Source organism: Neolamprologus multifasciatus, chromosome 22, assembly GCF_963576455.1.
Source record: "Neolamprologus multifasciatus chromosome 22, fNeoMul1.2, whole genome shotgun sequence".
NCBI lineage: Eukaryota > Metazoa > Chordata > Actinopteri > Cichliformes > Cichlidae > Neolamprologus > Neolamprologus multifasciatus.
In genome coordinates, this window is record NC_140459.1 from 32,083,909 (window position 1) to 32,109,115 (window position 25,207).

The 25,207-nt window shown below is 39.6% G+C and overlaps 2 protein-coding genes across 6 annotated transcripts in view; one reads left to right on the forward strand and one right to left on the reverse strand.

Annotated features, from left to right (window-relative positions):
• The window catches only part of LOC146493773 (uncharacterized), a 561,837-nt gene that overhangs the window by 478,479 nt on the left and 58,151 nt on the right, over window positions 1-25,207 (reverse strand). The gene's annotated exons all lie outside the window — the stretch shown is intronic.
• atat1 (alpha tubulin acetyltransferase 1) overlaps window positions 11,345-25,207 on the forward strand; it is a 33,511-nt gene continuing 19,648 nt past the window's right edge. For 3 of the 5 annotated variants that reach the window (XM_085147689.1, XM_085147687.1, XM_085147688.1), the window contains exons 1-7: window positions 11,346-11,732; window positions 12,634-12,694; window positions 20,258-20,349; window positions 20,601-20,658; window positions 20,778-20,891; window positions 21,081-21,182; window positions 22,627-22,672. In XM_085147689.1, the coding sequence (XP_085003815.1) occupies window positions 11,641-11,732; window positions 12,634-12,694; window positions 20,258-20,349; window positions 20,601-20,658; window positions 20,778-20,891; window positions 21,081-21,182; window positions 22,627-22,672 (565 nt within the window). In that variant the 5' untranslated portion in view covers window positions 11,346-11,640. Of the gene's footprint in view, window positions 11,733-12,633; window positions 12,695-20,257; window positions 20,350-20,600; window positions 20,659-20,777; window positions 20,892-21,080; window positions 21,183-22,626; window positions 22,673-25,207 lie in introns of all 5 variants that reach the window. The other 2 variants (XM_085147690.1, XM_085147692.1) reach the window with 2 other exon arrangements.

Consider the following 25,207-nt stretch of genomic DNA (forward strand, 5'->3'; position numbering starts at 1 on the left):
TTTTTTCACACCAAGCTGCTTGCCTATTGTAGATTCACTCTTCCCAGTCTGGTGCAGGTCTACAATTCTTTTCCTGGTGTCCTTCGAAAGCTCTTTGGTCTTGGCCATGGCGGAGTTTGGAGTCTGACTGGTTGAGGCTGTGGACAGGTGTCTTTTATACAGATGATGAGGTCAAACAGGTGCCATTCATACAGGTAACGAGTGGGGGACAGAAAAGCTTCTTACAGAAGACGTTACAGGTCTGTGAGAGCCAGGGATTTTCCTTGTTTGAGGTGACCAAATACTTATTTTCCACCCTGATTTACGAATAAATTCTTTACAAATCCTACCATGTGAATTCATGGATTTTTTTTTCACATTCTGTCTCTCACAGTTGAAGTGTACCTCTGGTGCAAATTACTGACCTCTGTCATCATTTTAAGTGGGGGAACTTGCACAATCGGTGGCTGACTAAATACTTTTTTGCCCCACTGTATGTTGTTTGTGAAAAAATGTCCTCGTCCTTTTTATCTAGCTCGTGCTTGGGATTTTTTTTTTTCTGAGTAATATTCGCAAAATCTGAAAAATGTTTTTTGGTGTGTCACATAGTGATGTAAAGACAGCACAGACACAACACTGGGGTGATTAGGCTATGTGAAGCACTTGTGACAAGCAGGCTGAAGGAGGGGCATTTGTTTAAACGTGGGTCACTTTGACCCAGGTAAGTAAATCCCAGGTAAGTAAATCCCAGGTAAGTAGCGTTTTCAGTGGGAGAACCACTGAAAACGCTACATCCAGATGAACAGAATCAACCTTTTGGGATGCATCTTTTAGGATGACCTGATATCCTCGTGTTGGTGTTGTTCCCAGATCATCATGAAAATGTTGTTCCAGGTTCAACATTGAAAGTGACCAATCACATTGTTGTGACGTTATTCTTTTGCGCGCCAAGCCATTCGTGCATTTATGAAATTCCAATGTTGCAAGGACAATATCAGTTCTGCTTACCGTTTATTAAAGGGTTACGGTCAGGGTTAGGGTCCGTTGATCGGCGGACAGAAGCGGTTTCTCGCAGCTTAAGTACAGTTTTTTGTTTTACGGCGTTTTTTCCCGAAGTCGCAAAAGTATGACGACACTACATTCTGATTGGTGACTTGCAATGTTGATCCTGGAACAACATTTGGTGTGATGATCTGGGAACAACACCAACACGACGATATCAGATAGTGCCATGTTTTAAATGTGATATACAAATAAGTTGTTCTAATTACTAAAAGGCACTCTATGAAGTATGTTCTGAGTACAAACGCTTGTCTGTCTGTATCTCTGTGATGGCATGACGAGCCCTTCAGGGTGGACACCACCTTCCTGCTCTCTAACAGCTTGGATAGATCAATGATTAATGGAAATGATGGACTGATTAATGATAAGAGGTTATATAAAAGGTAGAATATATGTAATACATGATTACAAACCATCTGAAACTGTATCATTCATAATCCTTTCCATGGCTTGTTTGTTTGAAAAGATCATATGGTAACTGTAATGAGTAAGGATGAGTGTAGGTGTTTCATGTCTGTTAGCAGACAGGAGTATGTGTTGAACATTTAGTCAGCACTCTAGTCAGATAACCAGAGTTCATTACTATTTTGAATTGATTGTCATAAATTGATCTTGGAAAACTGAAAAATGGGAACGCGCTGCATCTGAATGTCTTTTCATCGTCACTGACAAACCATGCCCTGGAAAGAGGAACACCGTTCTACGTTTGCTGCAACAGCGTGGGAGGCTGTGGTAGCGGGTTGTCTACCACTGGGAAGGTTGCGTGATCAATCCCTAATCTACATAGGCAAGATCTTGAATCCCCACGTTGTCCTCATTGCCCCCACTAGAGTGTGACTGATTGTGTAAATGTTAGAAACAGCCAGAAAAATGATGGTATATGGGACTGGGTGGAAAATAGTTTGAGTTCTCAACATAAGTTTAAAGATGGTGTATTTCAGCCAATTGTAAAAACAATAACAAGGGATTTATTTACATTAGATGCTGACTTTGAAAACGAACATATAATGATATTTCAACTTCACAATCACTTTAAACCATCTTCTGAAGAGAAAACGAAAATAGCACTTTATTTTGAAGTAGTCTTTGGTTTCATAGAGGTAACCGACGATAGCTGGTGATGGAAATCCCAGATCTCGAACACCACAAAGGTTAAGGTGTAGTTCCTGGGCCTCAGGCTTATCTCTGGCCCATAGTTTAAAAACAGCTACCCAGAGGGTTTCACAACACCAAAACCAACAAACCTTCTCTATAGAGATAATGTAGAAGAACATATGATATCCCTTTCACATGAGCTTACAAAACAACAGTTGTGTAACAGCCATGCCTATTGGGGAGGCTTCGTGACCACATCACAGTCATCATGGAGAATGTCCGTCTTTATTCTTTAAGCTGCAAGTTTTTAACAGTCATCTTCACGCGAGAGTGAGCCTTTCATGCTCAAACTATATTTTGGGTGGAGTAGCATCTTAAGGTGTTAAATGATGTCACCAGTGGTGGCCAAGATAAGATGAGCTCTATTTTTCTATATCTATCATATATGTATATATTTGTATTAGCTATGAAACAGGAAAGAAGTGTGACCAGTAAGATAGACAGAGAGGTTGCAGCTAAAACCAATATATTTGCATAAATAAAAATTGAGTGTGCCCACAATTCCCACAGGAAGACTCATAGCGACAGCACGGCACATCAAATTCAGAAAGTTTACTTCTTACACTGATGGCCACAACATTAGCATATGAAACAAAGTTGCTCTCTTTAGAAAGGACTTGTTCAACATATATTAGACAGTGGACAGAGTAATAGATTCTGAAGGACACTGACATGATTAAATTGGTGACACTTCATGTCTGTGGTGGACTACATTTATACAGACCTTTTCTAATTTGATCACGCACTTAAAACATGTTGCAAACCACCTTCAACTATTCATACAGCACTTATTCTGGCACACAGTCACACACAGAAGTCCTACTCACACTGTATTATGCTAGATAATTTGGCTCGGCATGTCTCCAAAATGGCGAATGTTAACTGATGAGATGCTAGCTGTTGTTAATTATTATTACAGACAATAAAAATAACTTTTAGTGTAAGAAATATCTGAAAGGCAGACAAAAAACTGGCTGAAGTACACATGAAACAGTTATGGAAGAAACACAGTAACACACTGTCAGCTATTGTTCACTATGTGGACTACAATTATGTTAAAGATTAAAATAAATACATACATCAAATCCAGAATACTCAAAACAGTTCATCTGTTTTAATGTAGTTTTATTGTCTTATGGCAGCAATGATATCCAACTTTATTACAAGAACTGTCTCCTAATGTCTCCAAATCTGCCTTAACCGGAAGGCAAAGTACAACCTTTTACTGTAACTCCACAAAACTCTTTCAGTGCTACTTTAGTTTACAAAACTGGCCATGGAATAAAAGACCACGCAAAAACACAAACTGTTTGGAGACTGTTGTCTATCGTCACAGACACACACCAAGATAAAATCTAACACAATCAACTAAAATAAACTAAAACACTGAAAAGGAGAAGAGGAATCAAAGATGTCAAGATGCATTCAAATAAGCAAAGATACTTTATAACACATTTTTATGTTTCCATGTATCATTTTATATGTCATTCAGTGAAAATGACTAAACACGGTTTTCCATAGAGGGTGAACTTCAGCAGCAGGGGAGTATACGCAACAACAGGACAGAAATTTTATTTAAATTTTTTCCTTTCCTCAGAAACTGCCCCTCATGTGGTCTCCGGCCCACTTACACACACAGTTTGGTATTTTGTTTAGCAAAAGGATGTGAAATAAAAAACTCCCCTCATGGTGCAGTACATCAGTCTGCTTGTCACGCTTTTTTCTCTTTCTAAAAGTGAGAATCAAACTCCCTTCAACTAAAAAAAGACTTTTTGTAGAATGGCCCACTACTCAGCTTCCTCTTTACAAGACAGGATTCGAAAAGCTCTCGTAGATAAATAGCTCACCAAAAATATGATAATATAATCTTCTCTCTAGAAAGATTTTGATGAAAAATGTGTTTAAACATTGCCATGTTATACTGTGACTATTACTCACAAATTGCAATTTATCTACAGAGGTTATTATTGTTGTTGTTGCAACATTTTGTTATTATTGTCACATTTTATCTGACCCTCTCATGGAGCCAGGCTTGGATGGAAAATCTTTAAATTCCTGGTGACCTGCACCTATAGGGACTAAGTAAATGTTGGTTGGGTGGGCATCATGCTAGCATCATGACTCAAACAAGGACAGAGACCTTGGCTTGCTGACCTCTGGCTGCAGAAACTTGAATCTGTATATGGAAAAGAGCCTCTGTGGGGTTGAAAGAGCCAGATCTGATGCATAATGCAAAACTATAACTACTTCTCACATTCTTGGGTCTTGGATTACAGAGTCTTGAGCACTTGTGTGAAGACAGGAAGCAAAGCAGAGATTAGCTGAAATAGAAATCGAAGTTACTACACTTATTCAAATCACTTTTCTTGGTTCAAGAATTGTAACCAAACTAAACTGTAAATGGTTTGTACAATCATTTCCAAACTCTGCTGGGTACCAGCAGATGGTGAAACTCTCAATTTTTGTTAAATCCGTGTGGCCTTTGTTCTACAGAATAAATGCCCCATTCAGTTTTAGGGGAAACAACCATGAATCACTCGTATAACAACTGTAACCACTTGAAAGGAGAGAAAGGAAGGTTTCAGGCTGGTGATGATGATCGGTTATCTAAGGACAGACGAGGGGAAACCCCGGTGCTTTACCTTCTTGGTTTGATTCACTTTTAAACAGGGAAAATTCCAAAATAAATAAACTCTTATTTATCAGTGTAGTTTTGTGCACCGAGATACATTTTTAATTTAGTGGAGCCAGAAAATGGATACAAATGGATTCATCAAGATGCATTGTAATAGATTCACACAAACACAATCTTCTACAGTAGTGATGCACAGTGCATGGAAGTCCACTCATCCCTCCAACCGATTTCATACAACTTCTTATCTAATTCACGGTTGCAGGGTTGCGGGAACCTACTCCAGCTGTCACAGGGCGGGGTATATGGAAGCATGTGAATGAATATTACACACTGATGTGACACCTCGTACATTAATGTGATGCTCTAACAGTCATCATGCTTTTAAGCTTCCCACTAGATGATTAACAGCTGGTTAATGGCCCCTTTTTCTTTGAAATCATCTGATTTTTACTTCAGAAAGTATATGTATATGCCAACATATCTATCTATCTACAGTACCTATCTTTCTCTGAGAGAAAAAAGATAGCTAGCTAGATAGATATGCTGGATACCAGATTTTAGCACATATGTTAAAAACAGTCATTGGGTTTGGTTATAGGGAGTATTTGCTTTTATTTGGAAGCCAACTGAACTGAAGTGAATCAGTGAACCAGGTGACCTCTTTCCAAATAGGAAATGAAAACAAAACTATTTTCTAAAAACTATAAATACTGTCAAGTCACATGGTGACAAGTAACCACATGCATTTGAGATAATGTGATGACTTTGGGAAAAAGGAAAAACCAGAGTTATGCAACCGGGGCTGAGGCAATAGTTACTGCATCATCTCATTGTCCATTATTTCAACTTACCTGTCTGGGCAAGGCCAGTGGTTGCTCAGAAAGGAATCAAGGAGTGGAGGGGAGGAGGAAGTCCTGTGGAGTTTTGTAGCTGTGGATGAAACCAGGTAGAAAGAAATTGTTTGCGATACTGGTGTTTCCTGTCTCCTTTTCGCAACGAAACCACAAGCTGTTACGTGCATGTTTGTTCCTGTTGTGAGGTGCGTTTTGACATAATGGCGGAGGAGGAGTAGGTCACGGTGGTTTGACATATTTAGAATATCATTGTGGTATTGATTCATGTTAAAATATATTGTGTATTTGTAGCTTTCTAGATCTATAAGCTTTTTGAAATTTTGTAAAAAGCCTGTCATGTTCTAAGTCCTGATGATTGATGAATTTTGGGTTTCTGATTTGTTGCTCATTCTTTTATCTTAATTCTTTGTTTTTCTGGTTTTCCCAGCGTTTCACACACACTCCACAGGTCTGTTGATGACTCCAAAGATTTGGATGAGCTCTTGTCTGACAGACAATCTGGACTGTGCAGGAACTTATGCCAGGCTACTTTAGTTCCACTTTTATTACCATCAACCCAGCTCTACCTGTCTGCTTCCTCCTGCAGTGATCTACACACACAGCAGATTAGAGTAGACATGCAAGCATCTTTTTTCATTTGTGATTCTTGAGTTTCGACATTTAAAATACATAATTCCACTCTTCTGCTAATTTAAAGAATATGAGGTTTCAATACTCATTCAGGTGTTTTCTGACTCTACATTTTCTTTTGTCATTAGTCAGCTTTTTCTAATGTACATGTCAAACCTGTTCAGCTGCTTTCCAACTTTGAACGTTTGAAACAGCAGTTTTGAACATTAACCTTCAAGTGAATGATTCTGTGTGTTTCAGCTCATTCAACATTTTTTAACTTAACATTCAGCAGTTATTACATTTCAGCTCAAAACATTCAACCATAAACCATCATCACGCTGCAGTTTCTTCAGGAAATTATTTTCTAGTTTTGGTTTCATTTCTTGCTGTTTTTGTCTCATGGTTGTAATTCTGTATTATAAGTGCAGTATTGTGACATTACTTTGCCCTGGAATGACTTATTAATGCTCCATATTGCACATATACGATACAATTTACTATACAAAGTAACTGCACTGAATCCTGAATTTAAAAGTGAGCTGATGAACTAATACCACATGGTCTGTAGCAACCACATTATTCCTCCAAAACTGAGAACCTGCTGGGCCATGCTCCAGAAATCAAGTGCATCAGTTAGTGTGACGTACTGATGACTTTGCAAATATCTTTAATATCTGGGTCAAAGTAAGAGGTGCATAAATTAATGTAAAACTTAATAAAAACATCATTTATGTCTGAAGAATTAAGGCGTGTATACTTGATCAAGTGAAAAGTGTCCATCAATAGTCCAACAATAATAAAGGCATAATTTTTCATGTATTCTGTTGTGTTATTTTATTAGCAGAAAGGTCAGATCTCTCCATTATTGGATTCAACACAGCATTAAAGTCACCAGCTACTGTAAGTTCTGAGGTTGACAGGTTGCTCAGTGAAGAGAAAATTTTATGAAGCACCATCTTGTTAGGACCATTGCAATGTAGATACTACAAACTGGCCTTCTGGATCAAAAACTCTATGACTGGATTGTGATTAGGTTTCATATTTTATGGTATATTGCGTAGTTGCATTTATGCAGCCAAAGAGTTTTCATCATTTTACCATTTTCAAGCATAAAAGCTGTCTATCAATATAGAGTTTACTGCTTTCATTTACCCCAGAAAATTAATTGTGTGCATCTGGACGTAGCGTTTCGTCACTCAACCAAGTAACTTCCTCAGTCTCAGCTGACTGTAGGTTTCCCCAGACTTGTAAACAGCAGATTTGCATAATGACTGAAACTAGCACCACTGAATACACAATGGACCGTGACATCAATTTCATGATAATTAATATACAAATTGTCATGACCATTAATCAAGGACCATTCACAGAAAGTTGGAAAATAACAAAGTTGAAAAAAAGTATTTGTAGGGGAGACCTGGGATAGTTGTAACATTTTTGACATTTCTGTCTGTAAATTGGAGCTCTTTTAAGGTAGTGGATTCAAAATGTAATGCAAAGTATTTACATGTCTCGGCTATTAAATAGTGCAGCTATTTTCTCTGCAGCACAATTACCCATTGCATGGTATGGTCTCAAACACAAAGAGTGAAATGTTACAATTTACCCCATAGTCTGGGTTAGTTGTATAACATATCCTGGGGTGAAATGTAACACAATGAAATAAGGGTACTAACAAAACATTAACATGTAATCTTTGTTTATTCAACACATGAATGCACTTAGAGCCATTTATGTAGCTGTGTGTGTGTGTGACAGAATGGAGAAATCGAGCTTTTGAACATATGTCAACCCCCCAAAAAAGACAAATTATGGAATTTTCTGCAACTGAATATTTCATTAATTTTGGTTGGTCTTCCTTGAGTTTGGCCTCATTGCCTCAGTGGGCATTATAACCTACAACTCTTGCACCAATTTTGAACATAACAATGAAGCTGAAAAAATGTAGTTGTGCACCAGCATCGCAATTCCATTACTTTTTATCATGGCTTACCTTGGTGTGGTTTGCAAAGTGCTTCAGAAAGATGAGGAAATCTGTTTCTTGCACCCATCCTGATTTATTTACACTATCAATACTTCCTACTGGTCCATCTCTGACACAGTGGTCTGCATAACGTATGCGTGGGAACACAAACAGTGGAGGAATTGTGTTGCCAATGGCATTAACCGCATATACAAAGGTGACCAGTGAATCTCTCTCTGCTGATGTCGTTGCCCAAACTTGTTTAATATAAGTTAAAGTAATAGTTTGGTAAGTTGTAACATCTGCATTATTGTTACAACTGACCCAGACTCCTATAGCCATGAACTAGCTAACATTACAGCCAATGGCTAAAACATTAGCACTAAAGACCTACACAGAATATATCCCCATAGACATACAAATAACATAATTTAAGTTTGATGAGTTTAACTGCAAAGCAGATAATGCTATTAGAAATTGAAATAAAGTAGAAAAACTTACTTTTTGCCATACAAATTACTTTTTTTCGTGTTAAATTGTCTGTGTTTGACAAAATGTGCTGATTTTTCACATGTGATAGCAGAACTGAGTTGGGCATGCACAGGACGAGTCACATCATTTGAAACTTAGCCCTGATTGGAGAAATTGGAAGTGTTACAACTGACCCACGTTACAACTATCCCTGGTCTCCCCTACTTCATTCAGCTGCTTCTGGGTTGAGTTGGTGAATGAGTCCAGTGATCGTTTTGATGATGGAGTTACGAGCGGCTCCGTTAGTTTTTCGTTCTTTAACATTGTGAATAATTGTTCGGAGTAGGAATCGATATAATAGTCCAGCTCCGCAGGGTTGAAACCTTGATAATGTAGAGAGAGATGTAGTTGGCTCGGTAGTCACTTTGTTTACTTTCCACAAACAGGTCGTAGCCATGTTGGATCACGCAGAGTCTCGTGAGAACTGAGGTTCACGTCGTCGTTGCGCTTCTGCTCCCTTGGATTGGGCAGACTAGGCGACTCAGTGGCACAATGCTGCCATCTGCTGTTATTTTTATCCAAGACGGGCATTTTTCTGCTGTATTGTGAAGTGATCATGTGAAGTAAGACATGCTCGTTTTCCATAAGCTTTGCCATCGTTCATTTATAAACATATTTGTAGTTTCTGTTTCTGATTAATAAAATGCTGTTCTGTTCTCCATCAATCTCTCATTTAGCCACATTTCAAGAAATCTAAACTACTTGGCTTACTCAAGAGTCTTTTCACATATTTTAGATCTTTGTCTGGCAAACATCAGGTCAGGTCTTTTCCTTTCTTTTCCTTTTTTAATCAGCGGATATTTTAAAACCCAATCATTAGCCCACATTCTGCAAAGCCTTTTGAATTTAGTAGAACATATACACAAGATTTCTTCCTTATTTCCAGATGACAAGAACTCTTTTCCCACTCTACTGAACATTTACAAGGTACTTCCTTGACAAGTACCATTTACAATCTTCAGCTCCTCAGAAAATTTTATACTAACCCTGTTGTTGATTATTGGAGCATAGATGACTTTGTCTTTTGACACTACATCCCATCTACTGACTAATGCCAGTTCTGTCGATGCAAATGTAATGTCAGTAGAGGTCGACATTGCTGCGCCTGCACTAAATCATGCTGCTCATCCATCATTTGAGAATTTCATTGCTAATAGTTACACAGCCTCCAACTGAGGTCACTGCATCTTTTCAATCACCTTTGTATTCAGAGATTAAAAAACAAACCTCATACAAAACCTAAAACGAAAAAACAAACAAAAAAAAAAGTACAAAAACCCTGGGACCATGAAAGCAAGTTCATTTTAGTCATAACCAGTATTCTGCTAAGAAAAACATAAATTAGTGGCTCAAAAAAATAGCAGTCCCAATTAAGACGCTATTAATGTAATAACCACTATAATACCGTTGAAGTGCAGGTTTTTTGTGTTCTTCTCTCAAACCATGTAGCATTTCCTTCTTATATACTTCTATTTATATCCTGTCCCTCCTGGACACTCCCAATGGAAATCTTAACACCGCCACCTTGTCCATCTCTAGCTATGCCTCCTATGGGCCTTGTTCTTGACCTCATGATGCTTTCCATCAAGGTAAAAGAGTGGCTGGTTAATTATTTATTTGTTGCACTATTTAAATACATGTCTAGGTTTTGACAACTAGATCTTAACAGACTAACAAAGAGTTTTACCTAAGTCAGTTTCAAAGCAACTTCAACAGAACCAGGGTATAATCTGATTTCACTTATTCCAGTCAAAATAGCCACTGTGGTTATCAGCTTATTAAGTCAGTAAGGATTTCATAATGTAGGTACAAACCCATTCGTATGAAACGGGCACCTTTAGCAAGAGCTGACCAAGCATTAATAAGAATAAATCTACAGGCAACAAAGGAGCTAGTTTTACAAAGGAAGACAAAAAATATAATATTAATCTAATAGTTAACATATAATACAGCCTGAAAGCAACACAGCAAAAACGAGGGTATGCAAACACTACCATGAGTATGTGTATATCTGAACCTGTGTGTAATTTTGATTGATTATAGAAAATCCATAATAAATACATATGTGGGTTTTTTAAAGTCATTAAAATATTACATTACAATATGTTGTTATATTACAGTTTTGTCTCCCTCTGTAGAATCAGTTGCCATTACATATTTGAGACTGATAATATGCTGCAAACGCAAAAGTTAGATTGATAAACAATTAATAGGAATTGTAAATATATAATTTTTCATTATAAAGTGATCCTGTATATTATTTTATCAGTAGTACAGATTTTTTGCAGGTACTATCTGTAAAATAAATCAGGCTATCAAATGACTTTAACCTCTTTCTGCCTCGTCAATTTACCGTAAACCTGAGAGAAGGTACTCCCCCACAATTTCCGCACAATTTTAATAACGACAAAAAGCTTACATGTAATGTGATTATCACGCAATTTGTCTTCACCCTTTCTTTCACCCTTTCTTGGGAATCTTCAAAGACGTTAATTCGGCTTAAATGAGCTCAGTGTGTGTACATCAGATTGACAACAACGTCTTTTACAGATATTACGGTTCATGTTGCCAGGGAGTGACTGAGCCGTAGTCATACAGACACAATAGAGCTGCAGTCACCATGTATATAGCAAGTGTTTGTATTTGAAACTATTAGAGCAATATGTAGCATCTCTCAAATTCTGTGAGTGCAGTTTCGAAGCGTTGTTCTGGGGCTATTATCAGTGAGCTCTGATGCCTTTGCACTAACAAGCTAGCTTCGTTAGACAGTAGGAGAGTAGCCGTGCAGTGCACCGTTAGCTAGCTTTAGCCAGTTTGATAACATCATAGCTGCCTTGCCAGTTTTTACTATGGAGTTTCCTTTTGACATAAACCAATTATTCTCCGAGAGGATCTCTGTCTTGGACCAGACCTTGGTTGCAGGCCGCAAATCTGCAGGAAGGCAAGTTTCAAAGGTTTTTGAATCCTTTTGATAGTATTTTACAGTTTTTACAGTCAGACACTCGGTTCAGTTCAGGTTTTCAATTCAGGCTTACATAGCACAATACCAAAAATATACATACAGGCTCAAATATGTACTTAAACTTACTTAAATATTCTAATGTGGTGCTACAATATCTTTTTAAGTTTACATGGCCAAGGCTTATTGACTTTTCATTGGTGATCATGATTTGAGTCCCACTTTTCCTCCATAAGAAAGATTTGATTGACAGCACTCATCGGACCCCAGGAATCTCAGTAAAGAAGAAAGAATCGTAGATTTACACAAGTTGGGGAGATCTGTTGGAGCCATGTCTAAACAACTGCAGATTCTGAGATCACCAAGTCAAACAATTGCACATAAGTACAAGTATTTGGGAAACTATCACCGTCAAATGACAGGAAATTGCTTAGTTGTTCAGCAATGTGCCTCACACAAGGTGCACTAAGGCTTGCCAGGATGTGACTGGTCTGACGGCTCTTTTTGACCAGTCAGACGTCTTCAGACTACAAGTCACATTCTACATCATGACATGCCTATAATGGATGTATGTAAACTTCTGACCTCAACTGTAAGCAGAACCATGTATAATGCAAATAGAACATAAATCACACATCTGTGACCTCTTGGGCTGATCTACATGGCCCTATGTGAAAAAGCAAGGAGTCAGGGACACTGGCCCCTTTTTTTTAGAAAAAATAAACTGCCTGTTTAGGCAGGGAAACAGACTTTTATCATGCCTGTGGGCCATATGGTATCCTGCATTTAGATGTACTGTGAGAAAGAGGTAGAGTGTCTGGAATATAAAAAGTGAAAATGAGCCTCTTATCTAATAATATTCTGCTCTGCGATTTCTTCGCAGGCCAGATCTTCAAGCTCACATAGCCACAGTTATTGATGAACTTGGGAGGGCCTCAGCAAGGGTGAGTCTGTGTAGTCCGCTTACTTTTCTGTGTAAAGACACATGTCAAAAGGGAATATTCTGCTATTTTTATTATCTGCCATTTGTATGTTACTATTTTTCTTTTAGTCAAAAGCTCAGGATTCAGACTGCTCTGAACAGTTGCTTTCCTTTTTTTATTTTTAGAACAAGCTAATGTCAGCTCTTTATGAATTTCTTTACACTATCATCTTCTAAACAAGTCAAACTTTTATGTTTGTGTGTACTCTGTCTACTGAAGTAACATCGCAGTGTATCGCCTGACATGTCCAGTCAAAATCATAATGCACAGTTGATTGGTGACATCGAAATATTGCTATTTATGTTACCTTCAGTATTTCTTGAGTTCAGTTGGGACATGAAATAATCTTATGTGACTGTTAACTGAAACACTAAATTCACTTATGTCACTCAATGGCAGATAATGAGTGTATTAATACAGAAAAAGCATTCTGCTGTAATGTTTGTTTCAGCCAGTCTGTGTGTTATTGACTCTACATATTTCAGATCAGATTCAGGTAAGCTCAAGCAGATGGATTAGAGAAGCTCCCATTTCCAATCAAGAACAATAACCCAGTTCATGCCCTCATATATTTAATGGAATTGTAATTATGCAGTTTTGGTCACAATATCATCATTTTAAGTGTTTTAAAGCAAGTCCAGTATGAATTTTTCTGGATGACTGCAAGTATTATTTTGTTGAAAGCACCCATCATTCGCATACACTGTAAGGCCTGATCATTCTTCCATCCGTTATAGCTGTACATTGTCCATTGTACATATTGTGTTTACTTAAGATGAGTAGCAGCAGGAATTGGAATCCGAATGCCTCACTTGCATACTTAGTTGACACCCAACTCACATTGTGTCTGCTGTCAGTGATCTTTTTTATGCACTCTCTCTTGTCTTATGTGGCTCTTAAAAGGGAATAAATATGGTAATGTCTAGTGCTGGGCTATATCATACCGTTCACGGTAATACCGGTGTAATTTTGGTCAATGATAGGAAAATGACATATCGTGATAGAATATGGGTAAAATGCACATGCGCGGTGCCTATGTTTACATACGCACATGGCGGCGACGCAGAATGAGAAGAGCGAAAGCGGATCGTCAAATGAAACGGATGAACCAGAACTGGTTTGTAAAAATGCTGCAGCTTCAGTGGTGTGGAACTGGTTTGGCTTTCGTCCGTCAGATACACAACAAAACACTATTTTTGGTAGAGCATGCTAGCGGGCCGTCGTTATTACAGTGTTTTTTGGAAAATACGGCACACTTAAAATCAATCCTTTGATTTTCTGAAAATCGACAGTGCCCCTTATAATCCCGTGTGCCTTATGTATGAATTCTGGTTGTGTTTACTGATCTCGAAACGATTTTATGTACACGGCGCTTGAAAATCTGTCAAATGTTGTAGTACGACTTTGTTAAACTACGAAGCCGCACCGCTTGATGGATTGTCGGAGCATTACGGCTATCGTAGGCAGGAGCCTCGCGGAGTGATACGTACTGTGCTTCAACATAATGTTACCGTATTGTGTGTGTATAACCTCTTTTTAAGGTTTGTGGATATTATACATGGTTATGCTGAGGATATGTCGGCCAGTTTCCACTGGAAATGCCTTTTGTTAAACTGTCAGCAAAGAATTTGCATTTGCACTGTTAAACTTTTATATAACTTTAATGCACATAAAAAACAGCTGCTTGTTTAAGTGAAAATACATTGATGGGGTTTTTTGCACTAATAAAGTTGTGGAGTTGTAAAGTATTTTGTCTAGTATCAATTATATCGTCAGTTATATCGTTATCGCAAATTTTCAAATGTATATCGTGATAAATATTTTTGGTCATATCGCCCTGCTCTAGTAATGTCTAACTAGATAGTTTCATTCTTTTACCCACTAAAGTAGTTTCGCTTTGCTGCTTTGATTCACTTTTCACAATAATCTCCATTATGGCCACTCAGTTCATAGTTCATCCTTTGTTTAGCTCCTGTCCTTTGTTTTTTGTTAAGGCCAACAGTCCCTTTAGGACAGCTTCCATCTGACTGGCTGCCCAAACAGAAGGTTTGTAGAGCAAATGGGGGTAAGAGGCAGTGTCTGTGTCAGATATGAGCATCTTTGGAAGCAGATCTGCTCATTTTGACACGATACAATAGGGTGGAAAGCATACAAAGAAGTGTGAAGCTTCAGTATTTGGCTTAGAGGGTTGGCTTGCTGGTATGCTGACATGTAATTTAAATCTAAGCATCCACCACTGGAATGGTATGACATAAAGTTTCTCTTTAAATTAGTTGAAATTGTTCTCTAATGCAAAATTTGGGGAGTTATAAAAATGTGAACGTTATTCCAAGACTTTATATATTATTACATAATAGGTATGTTCCTGAAATTGATTTTGTGGTTTTCACAGATCTTCAAAGATGATTTTTTTTTTGTTTGTTTTGTTTGTTTTTTTGGGGGGGGGGTTTGGTTTTTGTTCTTAACTTCATAGTTAGAGCTAGCAAGTTAATCTGAACTACATAAGCTGGTATATTTTTCCACTAATTGTGACCAATTAGTGGTTTTCCTTTTGGTCACTGAAATTTTTGCTTTATGCGCAATTTTCTGTTTCCTTCTTTTTGTTTTGACGTTGTCTTTAGACATTTAGTTTAAATGAATCAACACTGAGTCATACTAACTATCAGCATTCTTGAAGCAGAGGCCGCAGCAAACTTCCACACCGTTAATCAACCAAAGACCAAGATTTAATTTATTTGAAAGCCGGATGCTTAGCCTTGTCCATCCTAGCTGGACAACTCAAAAAACAGTCTTATTTGTTATAAACCATTGTCCTCCTGGGCCTTACACGGAGTTTCTGTCTGATTTCGCAGACTTTTTATCCGATTTAGTACTCCTCTCGGATAAAATGATTATTGCAGGTGATTTTAACATCCAAAGGAAAGCCTTGACATTTAATCTGTTATTGGACTCAACTGGCTTCTTTCAAAATGTGAAAGAACCCACCCAACACTTTAATCACACTCTAGATCTTGTTTTAACACATCGCATAGAAACTGAACATTTAACAGTGTTTCCCAAAAAGCCTCTCTTGTCTTTATTGATAATAATAATAATAATAATAATAATAATTGACAATAATGATTACACAGTAGTGGGGAGTAAATTTCATCACTGTAGATGAGATGAGATGATGATGAGATAGCCTTTATTTGTCAGTTGCAGTTGCCCACAACCGAGATGACAGACCTTGCCAACCGCACATGCAATACACAAACATCACATTGGGGAGACAGGTCAGGCTAAGTGTAACACAAAAGGATAATACAGGAATGCACAGATATAAACACACCATAGCACAATAAAACACAGACAAGCAACATGGGAGAGTATTCCAGTATGTACAGCTGATCTGGGACCGCTGCAATCTTCGATTGCGCCTCCAGCTGATCCGGTGTCCACATCGGATGGGAGGATGCGTTGTTGATCCTGTGTTCAGCTGAGAGAAAGTGTCACCACGCCCGGTTAAGCTTCAGTCAACAGTCTCCAGTCGACCCAGGTGGCCTTGAAGGAGGGACAAAGAGTTCTGACAACAATCCTTTTATCATGGGAAGAATTTGTTGTTCCAGTCAGCTTCAACCTTGGCAGGCCTTCAGCTGGCGCCAGGGGAGCCGCATGAGTGAAGATCATGAATGTTTGGGTTTAGTGCGAACAACTGCATCCAATTTTTACAGTTGGTCTAATGTCCATCACTGGTCACCAGTTCTCTCAATTCCCGTTGTGCTTCTCCAAGATCTTATCCATATTGCGTTCAAAACACAGTCTGAGTACTCACAGCCAATCGTCTATCATGTCGGCCAGCCTTATGGGATTTTGAACAGCTGTAGCCGCTTCCTGTTCTTCGATAAACCAGGTCCAAGCCATCTCCAATCAGCCCGAACTCTGTTATCATGGTTCCAAATTGGTAGATGTTGTTCATTGTCCTCCATCGAGAGTGTCGCCAGACACACGACGCAACCGACCATCGAGTATCCGGCAGCAAACGTCTCCACAGGACAATCGGGCTCTCCCAAGCTTAGCAGGGTGTCAATCCCATTAAAGGACCAGTTGATAAAATCCATAATTCTTTAGGTTTTAGAGAACAAGACTGGGAAACTCTTTGAGGGTTAGAGTTAGACGAGACTAGACAAACACATAGAAGCAGCAGCAGGGAAGATAAGGGAGGGAGAGGGGAAAGATGCGTCCGCCTCCTCCGAGAGCCAAAGAGGTCTTTCTGAAAGGACTGTAACTAAGTTTAAGAATAGAATTCACTTACTGTTATCATCTTCAGTCCGTCCCTTGTACTAAAAAAGACCAGAGCAGCTACCTGAACGCTACTCCAACAGAGATCAATTATTTTGTTAATCATTTTACCTCTCTACGTATGACTCAGGATACTGTAGCTCCTGTAAAAAAAGAGAGCCTCAGAAATACTTGATTAAAGCAGATAACTCGTAAGAGGAAACAGCATATCACAAATTTAGAAGATCCCCATTTAGCCTGGAAAAATAGTTTGCTGCTATATAAAAAAGCCCTACATAAAGCTAGAACATCTTACTATTCTTCACTGAAAATAAGAACAACCCCAGGTTTCTCTACTGCACTGTAGCCAGGCTGACAAAAAGTCAGAGCACCGTTGAGCCAACCATCCCTTTAATGTTAATTATTAATGACTTGATGAATTTCTTCACAAATACAGTTTTAACCACTAGAGAAAAAAATGCTCATAATCATCTCACAGCATTATCTACAGCTACTTTCAGTACCACTGATTAGAGCTGGGCGATATGACCCAAAATTCATATCTCGATATTTTTTAGCTGGATGGCGATATAAGATATATATCTCGATATTTTTTTAAAGCCACAAGGTAAGAACAAAAAGAGAGTTCTTAGTCAAAGCTGTGTCCCAGATGTCACACGGGCACTTATTAACATAGAGCATAGATGTACATGAAAAAAACTACTCAAAAATAAATTATGAGCATTTATTAAATAATAATGCTCCATAAATAAAAGAAAACTATGTTGTTTTTGTGCATAACAAAGAACTCACAATTGTGCAGTCAAAATGTAAACTAACAGACGCTGAGCATAGTAACAAAGACAGATTTCACAGCTGCTCTGTTCCCAACTTCTACTGTGTGACTGACAGCCTGGAGTTTGAAATCCTCTTTGTAACCACGTCTCTTAACAGGTGCCATTTATGGTCCTTATACACACACAATACGGTAATATTACGTTGAAGCACAGTACGTATCACTCCGCGAGGCTCCTCGGTAGCCGTACTGCTCCGACAATCCATCAAGCCAGTGCAGCTCCGTAGTTTACCAAAGTCGTACTAAAACATTTTTTGACAGATTGCTGAGCGCCGTGTACCACATAAAATCGGTTCGCGGTCATCAAGCACAACCAGAATTCATACATAAGGCGCGCTGTCAACTTTTGAGAGAATGAAAGGATTTTAGGCCGTACATGGCGTTAGCGTGGTTAGCTCGTTAGCGTGGTTAGCTCGTTAACACGTTGACGGCGTCCAGCCCCACGCACGGGGCGATGCGCTGTAACTCGTTAACGGAGATTTGCCGTGTCCATCTTGTCGCTGCCTGCAGGTGAAGCAATCGGGGACGGAGGGGGAGTTGTGTTCAGTGAAGGAGAGGCGAGGCCGAGTAACGTTGCGTCAAGACAAAAGTGGACGAAAGAGAGGCAAACTTGTGGCTCCACAACTATAATTATAACGTAACATAGACTATATCGATATAAAAGATATTGTCACATTTTATATCTCGTATAAAAATATATCGATATTTTTAAAAAACTCGATATATCGCCCAGCCCTACCACTGATATTTATTTAGACTCTTTTTCTCCAATCGATCTTTATGAGCTAACTTCAGTAAATGCCTCTGCTGAACCATCAACATGTTTTTTAGACCCCATTCCTACAAAACTGCTCAAAGAAGTCCTGCCATTAATTAATGCTTTAATCTTAAATATGATCAACCTATCTCTAATAATCGGCTATGTACCACAGGCCTTCAAGCTGGCTGTAGTTAAACCTTTACCTAAAAAGCCATCTCTAGACCCAGCAGTCTTAGCTAATTATAGGCCAATCTCCAACCTTCCTTTCATATCAAAAATCCTTGAAAGAGTAGTTGTCAAACAGCTAACAGATCATCTGCAGAGGAATGGCTTATTTGAAGAGTTTCAGTCAGGTTTCAGAGTTCATCACAGCACAGAAACAGCTTTAGTGAAGGTTACAAATGATCTTCTTATGGCCTCTGACAGTAATAATAATAATGGATTGCATTTATATAGCGCTTTGAGGGTCTCGAAAAGCGCTATATAAATAAACAAAAGACCCTCAAAAGCGCTTTACAATACCACTATTCATTCACTCTCACATTCACACACTGGTGGAGGCAGCTACAGTTGTAGCCACAGCTGCCCTGGGGCAGACTGACAGAAGCGAGGCTGCCATATCGCGGCATCGGCCCCTCTGGCCATCACCAGTAGGCGGTAGGTGAAGTGTCTTGCCCAAGGACACAACGACCGAGAGTGTCCGAGCAAGGGCTTGAACCAGCAACCTTCCGATTACAAGACGAACACCCAACTCTTGAGCCACGATCGCCCCACAGTGGACTCATCTCTGTGCTTATCCTGCTGGACCTCAGTGCAGCGTTCGATACTGTTGACCACAATATCCTATTAGAGCGATTAGAACATGCTGTAGGTATTACAGGTATTGCACTGCAGTGGTTTGTATCATATCTATCTAATAGACTCAAATTTGTTTATCTAAATGGAGAGTCCTCTTCACACACTGAGGCTAATTATGGAGTTCCACAGGGTTCAGTGCTAGGACCAATTCTGTTTACATTATACATGCTTCCCCTAGGAAGTATCATCAGAAGACATAGCATACATTTTCACTGCTATGCAGATGACACCCAACTTTAACTGTCCATGAAGCCAGATAACACACACCAATTAGTTAAACTGCAGGAATGTCTTAAAGACATAAAGACCTGGATGACCGCTAACTTTCTGCTTCTATAGTCAGATAAATCTGAAGTTATTGTATTTGGCCCTAAAAATATGGTATCTAACCAGATACTTATTCTCGATGGCATTACTTTGGCCTCCTGTAACACTGTGAGTCATTTTTGACCTGGATATGTCCTTCAATCCACATATTAAACAAATATCTAGGACTGCTTTCTTCGATTTGTGCAATATCTCTGAAATTAGAAATGTCCTATCTTGGAGTGACGCTGAAAAAGTTCCAATAAATACATAAATTAATTGAATTCAAAATCCTCCTCCTCACATACAAGGTCTTGAATAATCAGACCCCATCTTATCTTAATGATTTTATAGTACCATATCACCCAATTAGAGCACTTCGCTGTCTGACATTGATGTCTGCAAAGAATGGTGTCAGCTCAACTGACAAAATCCAACGACATCTGTTTCTATTTTTAAGAATTCCCTTTCTTTTTTCCCTCAGGCCCAACAGCTCACAGCACCTATAACAAGTGCTTCCAAGCTGCAGACCCAGAAGCATCAGCTCTATCTTCTTAAGGATGGAGAGAGCAGCGGGTACATCTCATATCCCTTCCTCAGCTTTCACTTATTATTCAGCTTCTCTGTTTCTCTCTGGATTGACTGAGTTGGTGTTTTCCAGCGGGACCTGGTCAGATGAGTCATGTTGAAATAACAAATCATGTACTGTAGCATTGAGACATAAAAGACACAGTTTTTAATGCATATCACAGGAGCTCACCTCAGTAGATAGTTGTATTACTCATTGCCAAGTCAAACTAACCCCTATTCCTGTCTCCTAACTACAGGGGACGTGGTGTGGTAGTGGGATTTCTGAAGGTTGGCTACAAGAAGTTATTTTTGCTGGTGAGTCACTTATATTTTTTTAAAATTTCCTTTTAACTTCTTTCCTTTCGGCCTTGCTGTGATCTGCATTTGACTTTCTGAAAGGTTTTTCGGGTATGCTTGCTATACTTCCTCCACAGGACCGGCAGGGTGTGCACGTAGAGGCAGAACCACTCTGTGTTTTGGATTTTTACATAGCAGAGAACCTGCAGCGAAATGGCTATGGGCTTGAGCTATTTAACTTCATGCTGCAGGTAGAGAATACTTTAGGAATCCCTGAAATCATCTGAAACATCAGACCTTTCACAAAAAGAGCTAAAAACTGGAATGATATGATAGTGGTACCTAAAATGATGACACTAGTATTGCAGGTCATTGCTGTGTGTGTTTATCGGTAATTGCATGTTTTTGTTTCTCTGTCTTTCTCCATCTCCCACCTGTAGCACAAGAATTTAGAGCCAGTGCTGATGGCTTATGACAGGCCTTCACCTAAATTCCTGTCTTTCCTGGCAAAGCATTACTGCCTCACGCAGAGTGTTCCTCAGGTACGGGCTGCACTTCACACAGTCGTTACACTTTTTTAAAGCAAATTTGAATCTTTATCACCTCTGGAGAGCAAAAGAAAATCCTGTAGTTTTTTATTTGACTTTTAGTGGGGCTTCGCTTGTTATCATGGCTATAATTAGGCTAATCTTGCTCCCTCCTCTTTCTCTTTAATTTTGGTTATTTTTAATACTGCTACTTCTCTATTGTAAAATAAATGGTTGTTTACAAGTTTATCTGTAGTGGAACTTCTGGGAAGACAGGGTACCCAGAAGCTGTTTATATAATATAATCAGTTAATAGCTTTACATCTTAGGACAAGGTAAATTTAGATAAGAAACTGACTGAGAAGAGAAGGGACCAAAATAAGAAAAACAATGCCAGCACAAGACAAAAACATCCAATGTACAATTCAAATTAGTCAAAATTATATCACCTTACAGTAGTTGCATTACTTGAATTTAAACAGTAGGGTTCCAGTAAAAATACACATGTAACTCATCTGACAAAGGGGGAGTTATCAGCCTGCTTTTCATGTGTTTTTAATGAAATTTAGTTTTGCCGTTTCATGCCAAAGATCAAACAAGAGTTTCTATACTGGATTCCATTCATAGAAATTGACATTATCAACTAATTACTACTCTCAATCTTCCTATACATTAAAAAAATCAGGAAATCCCTGATTTGAAAAGTGGTGACACCTGTGCATGCACTGATATCAGAAGAAGCACAGTGAGTTGGACCTAAAAGATGTATACAGAATATAAGCTAGACAACACTAGTTACACACTTGGATCCCAAAAGACTACGTATGAGATGAGATAAGTTCAAATGAGGAAATTACAAAGGCCTGATGTAGACCTTTTAGAGACTATAACGTAACTGTAAGTGGCGGGTATATTATCATTGGGTCATCTCCCAAAGTTTCATATGCAGCCAACAGACAAAAAAAATTCCTTCCTAGCTTCTTGCTTGTTGATGTGATCATTTTTTTGGGGGCAAACCTATTTGTCCCTCTAGTTTTTCCACTTTTTTGTGCATTCCCTCATTCAGGTAGTTTCATCTCTCACCAGGAATTTTCTGACATTTGTGAGTCCTTATATTGATGCTATCATTATTATTCCTTACACTGAGACTGTGATTGTTATTCTCTTACTGATAAATTATAAAACTGCGTTGAAAAAGTAGCTGGAAATGCACAGGAGGAATTGACAGTGCTGACCAACCCATTCAAAATTGTTGCCAATTGTGTCAACCTGACCTGCAATTACTTTTCTCAGGAGTTGCATATCAGGTTACATCATAGGTTACAGTGTAGGGATGTTATTGGTGGACACACCACTAAGACTGGAAACGCGGGGGCTATCAGGACACAGATGGTTATCTACTTACCTAGTTAACTTCATAAGAAATTTTAGTGATCTGTTTTCTTATTATTCTGTCCAGGTCAATAACTTTGTGGTTTTTGAAGGCTTCTTCCTCAACAGAGCAGGTAACTTTTTTGCCACTTTGATCCCATTGCTGTGGTTTTTGCTGTTCTGCAAGGGGTTATTAAATTATATCTGCTTTGTGTTAACATAAGTTATAAGGTGTCTCCCAACAAGCAGCTCCAAAAATGAAATTCTTACTGGTGGAGCCTGTGTTTTCTTAGCATTCTTGATATTTCTGAATATATTAATCAACACTGGTGGTTCAGTACAAGAACAGTATGAGTTCAGTTATATAATACTTAACACACTACATCTAGTAGTTTTAAAGTAAACTTTCCTTACCTGGATGATTGAGCATGCATCGATGATTCAGTAAAAAGGACTAGATGTTACAGTCCCTGATAATGCATTGCTTTAGATGGAGAGACTCTTGAGGGATGGCTGTTATGAGGAAAGGCAGCCCAGAAACTTTGCCAGCAGCATGCATCGTTGTGTGCCTCAACTTTCGGTCTTTTACCCGGGCTAATCTGCCATTTTCTTTCCTTGGTTAGGTTGAGGGATTAGAGATCTGATCTAGTTTATCATTTTAAAATTTGGGACACATCGTCAGTAGTGGACCTTTGATTCATCGGGTGTTTCGGCCATTATCACTAGACACCCTCATCCGAGGAGGCCCTGCCGGGTTGATCAGGCCCTGGAGTGTGTCGCTGGTTTATGTTAACTTGTTATTTCTCTTCTTCTTTCTTCTGTTTAGTTTCCTACAGTTTATTTTTTATCTATTCACTGCAACTGAGAAATAATACTTACCTCTTCAGCATTTATGGAGCCTAACATCTTCAAAGGGATAGAAAAGGTGATAGAGACAAAAGGGACAAGATAGGAGAGAGGAGAGCCGGAAGGGGGCGCCCGATCTGGCTTCCCATACCTCCCCGCCGGATCGGGCTGTACACTCTACCTCCCCACTGCCTCCCAGAAAAGGGAAGAAGAGTAGAGGGGAGAAGAACGGAATATTTCTTTTCTCTCGCGGTTAGCTGACTGCCTTAGCTGCCCAAGTGATGTCAGCCCTTTTTAGCCATAGCCAGTGACTGGTCCTCTCAGCAGTGTTAGCTAGTTCTCTTATAGCCTGCCATTGCGCCTGTCCTCTGATCCTAATCTCTCTAAGCAGCTTTGCTGTTATGCTGGCAACAAAACCCCTGCATCCCACTTCCACCGGGCGCACTTTGATCTTCCAGCCTCTGTCTTCTGCCTCAGCTGTCAAGTTGGCATACCGCAGCTTCTTACGCTCAAACACTTCCTCAATTGCTTCCTCCCATGGTACCGTCAGCTCAGTGACGTACGCAAGTTTTTGGGGGTTAGACTAAAGGACGAGGTCTGGTCGCAAAGTTGTTGTTACGAAAAAAAATTAGCCTCTGATCCAAGACCACTTGCATCTGCCAATCCCTAGCAACCTTCAGCGGGCCCAGGTCCGGGGTTGAGGGGCTTGTCCTCGGCTTGTCTCCTTCCCGGACAAATGTTGATGAAAACTGACGCTACTCTTGCTTCGTGAAAGGTTGAGCGTTGATGGATTTTCTTTTGCACTCAACTTTCTCGGCTAGACACCTGAGGACCTGGTTGTGTCTCCATATTTATTAGCCCTGAGTAAGGTTAGACCAACCAAGATGTGCTTGAGTGTTGCTGGGACTGTACACAGGGGGCAGGATGGGTCCTTTCCAAACCACAGCTGCAGATTTATTGGGGAAGGTAGCACATCATATGTCGCTCGGATGATAAAACTTAGTCTATTAGACTCCATGCCCCAGATTTCACTCCATAAGAGTTTCCTCTTTTCCACACTCTCCCAATTCACCCAGCGACCCCGTTTGGCCAGTGCCACGGCTCTGGCATGCCTGGCTGTTTCCTCCTGTCGACGCACCTCCTCCACCACCATTTTTCGACGTCCGGTTACAGATGCCTGTTGCCACCGAGGTGTTGCTGCGCCAAGACCAAATCCTACTCTGCCCTGTTGGACGTGACCCACCACGTCACGATGCCGAAGAGCAGATTTCGCCTGTAGCACAGATGTGGCTGTGGTCCACTTCCTCCCCGTTGCTAAGGTGGGAGCAGTGCCTCTCACTATGGGGTCCCGGGAGTCCATGAGTGAGATCTCAAGCCTCACTTTTGCACATTTAAACTCCTCAACCAGGCTAGGGATAGGCAATGACAGTATCCCGTCACTGTAGAGTCCAACGCTGCTGAGGCATTTGGGAAGTCCGAGCCACTTCTTAACGTAGGAGCTCACTAGCCTCTCTAGTCGATTGGCATGATTGAGTGAGACCTCGTACGTTGTCAACGGCCACGGTAGTCTGGGTAATAACCCAAACTGGAAGCACCAGAGCTTCGGTTTCCCTGGGAGTGCAGTGTTGTTAATCCGCTTGAGGTCATCAGCCAAGTTCTGCCTTAGTTGTTCTAGTTGCCACGTATCATTGAGGTCTGCATTATACCACCGTCCCAGGCTCTTTATGGGCTTCTCTAAGACTGCTGGAATTGGTTCTCCACTGATATAGAATTGCTTGGCTGTCAGCTTTCCTTTTACAATGAAGTATATAAGAACCTTTAGA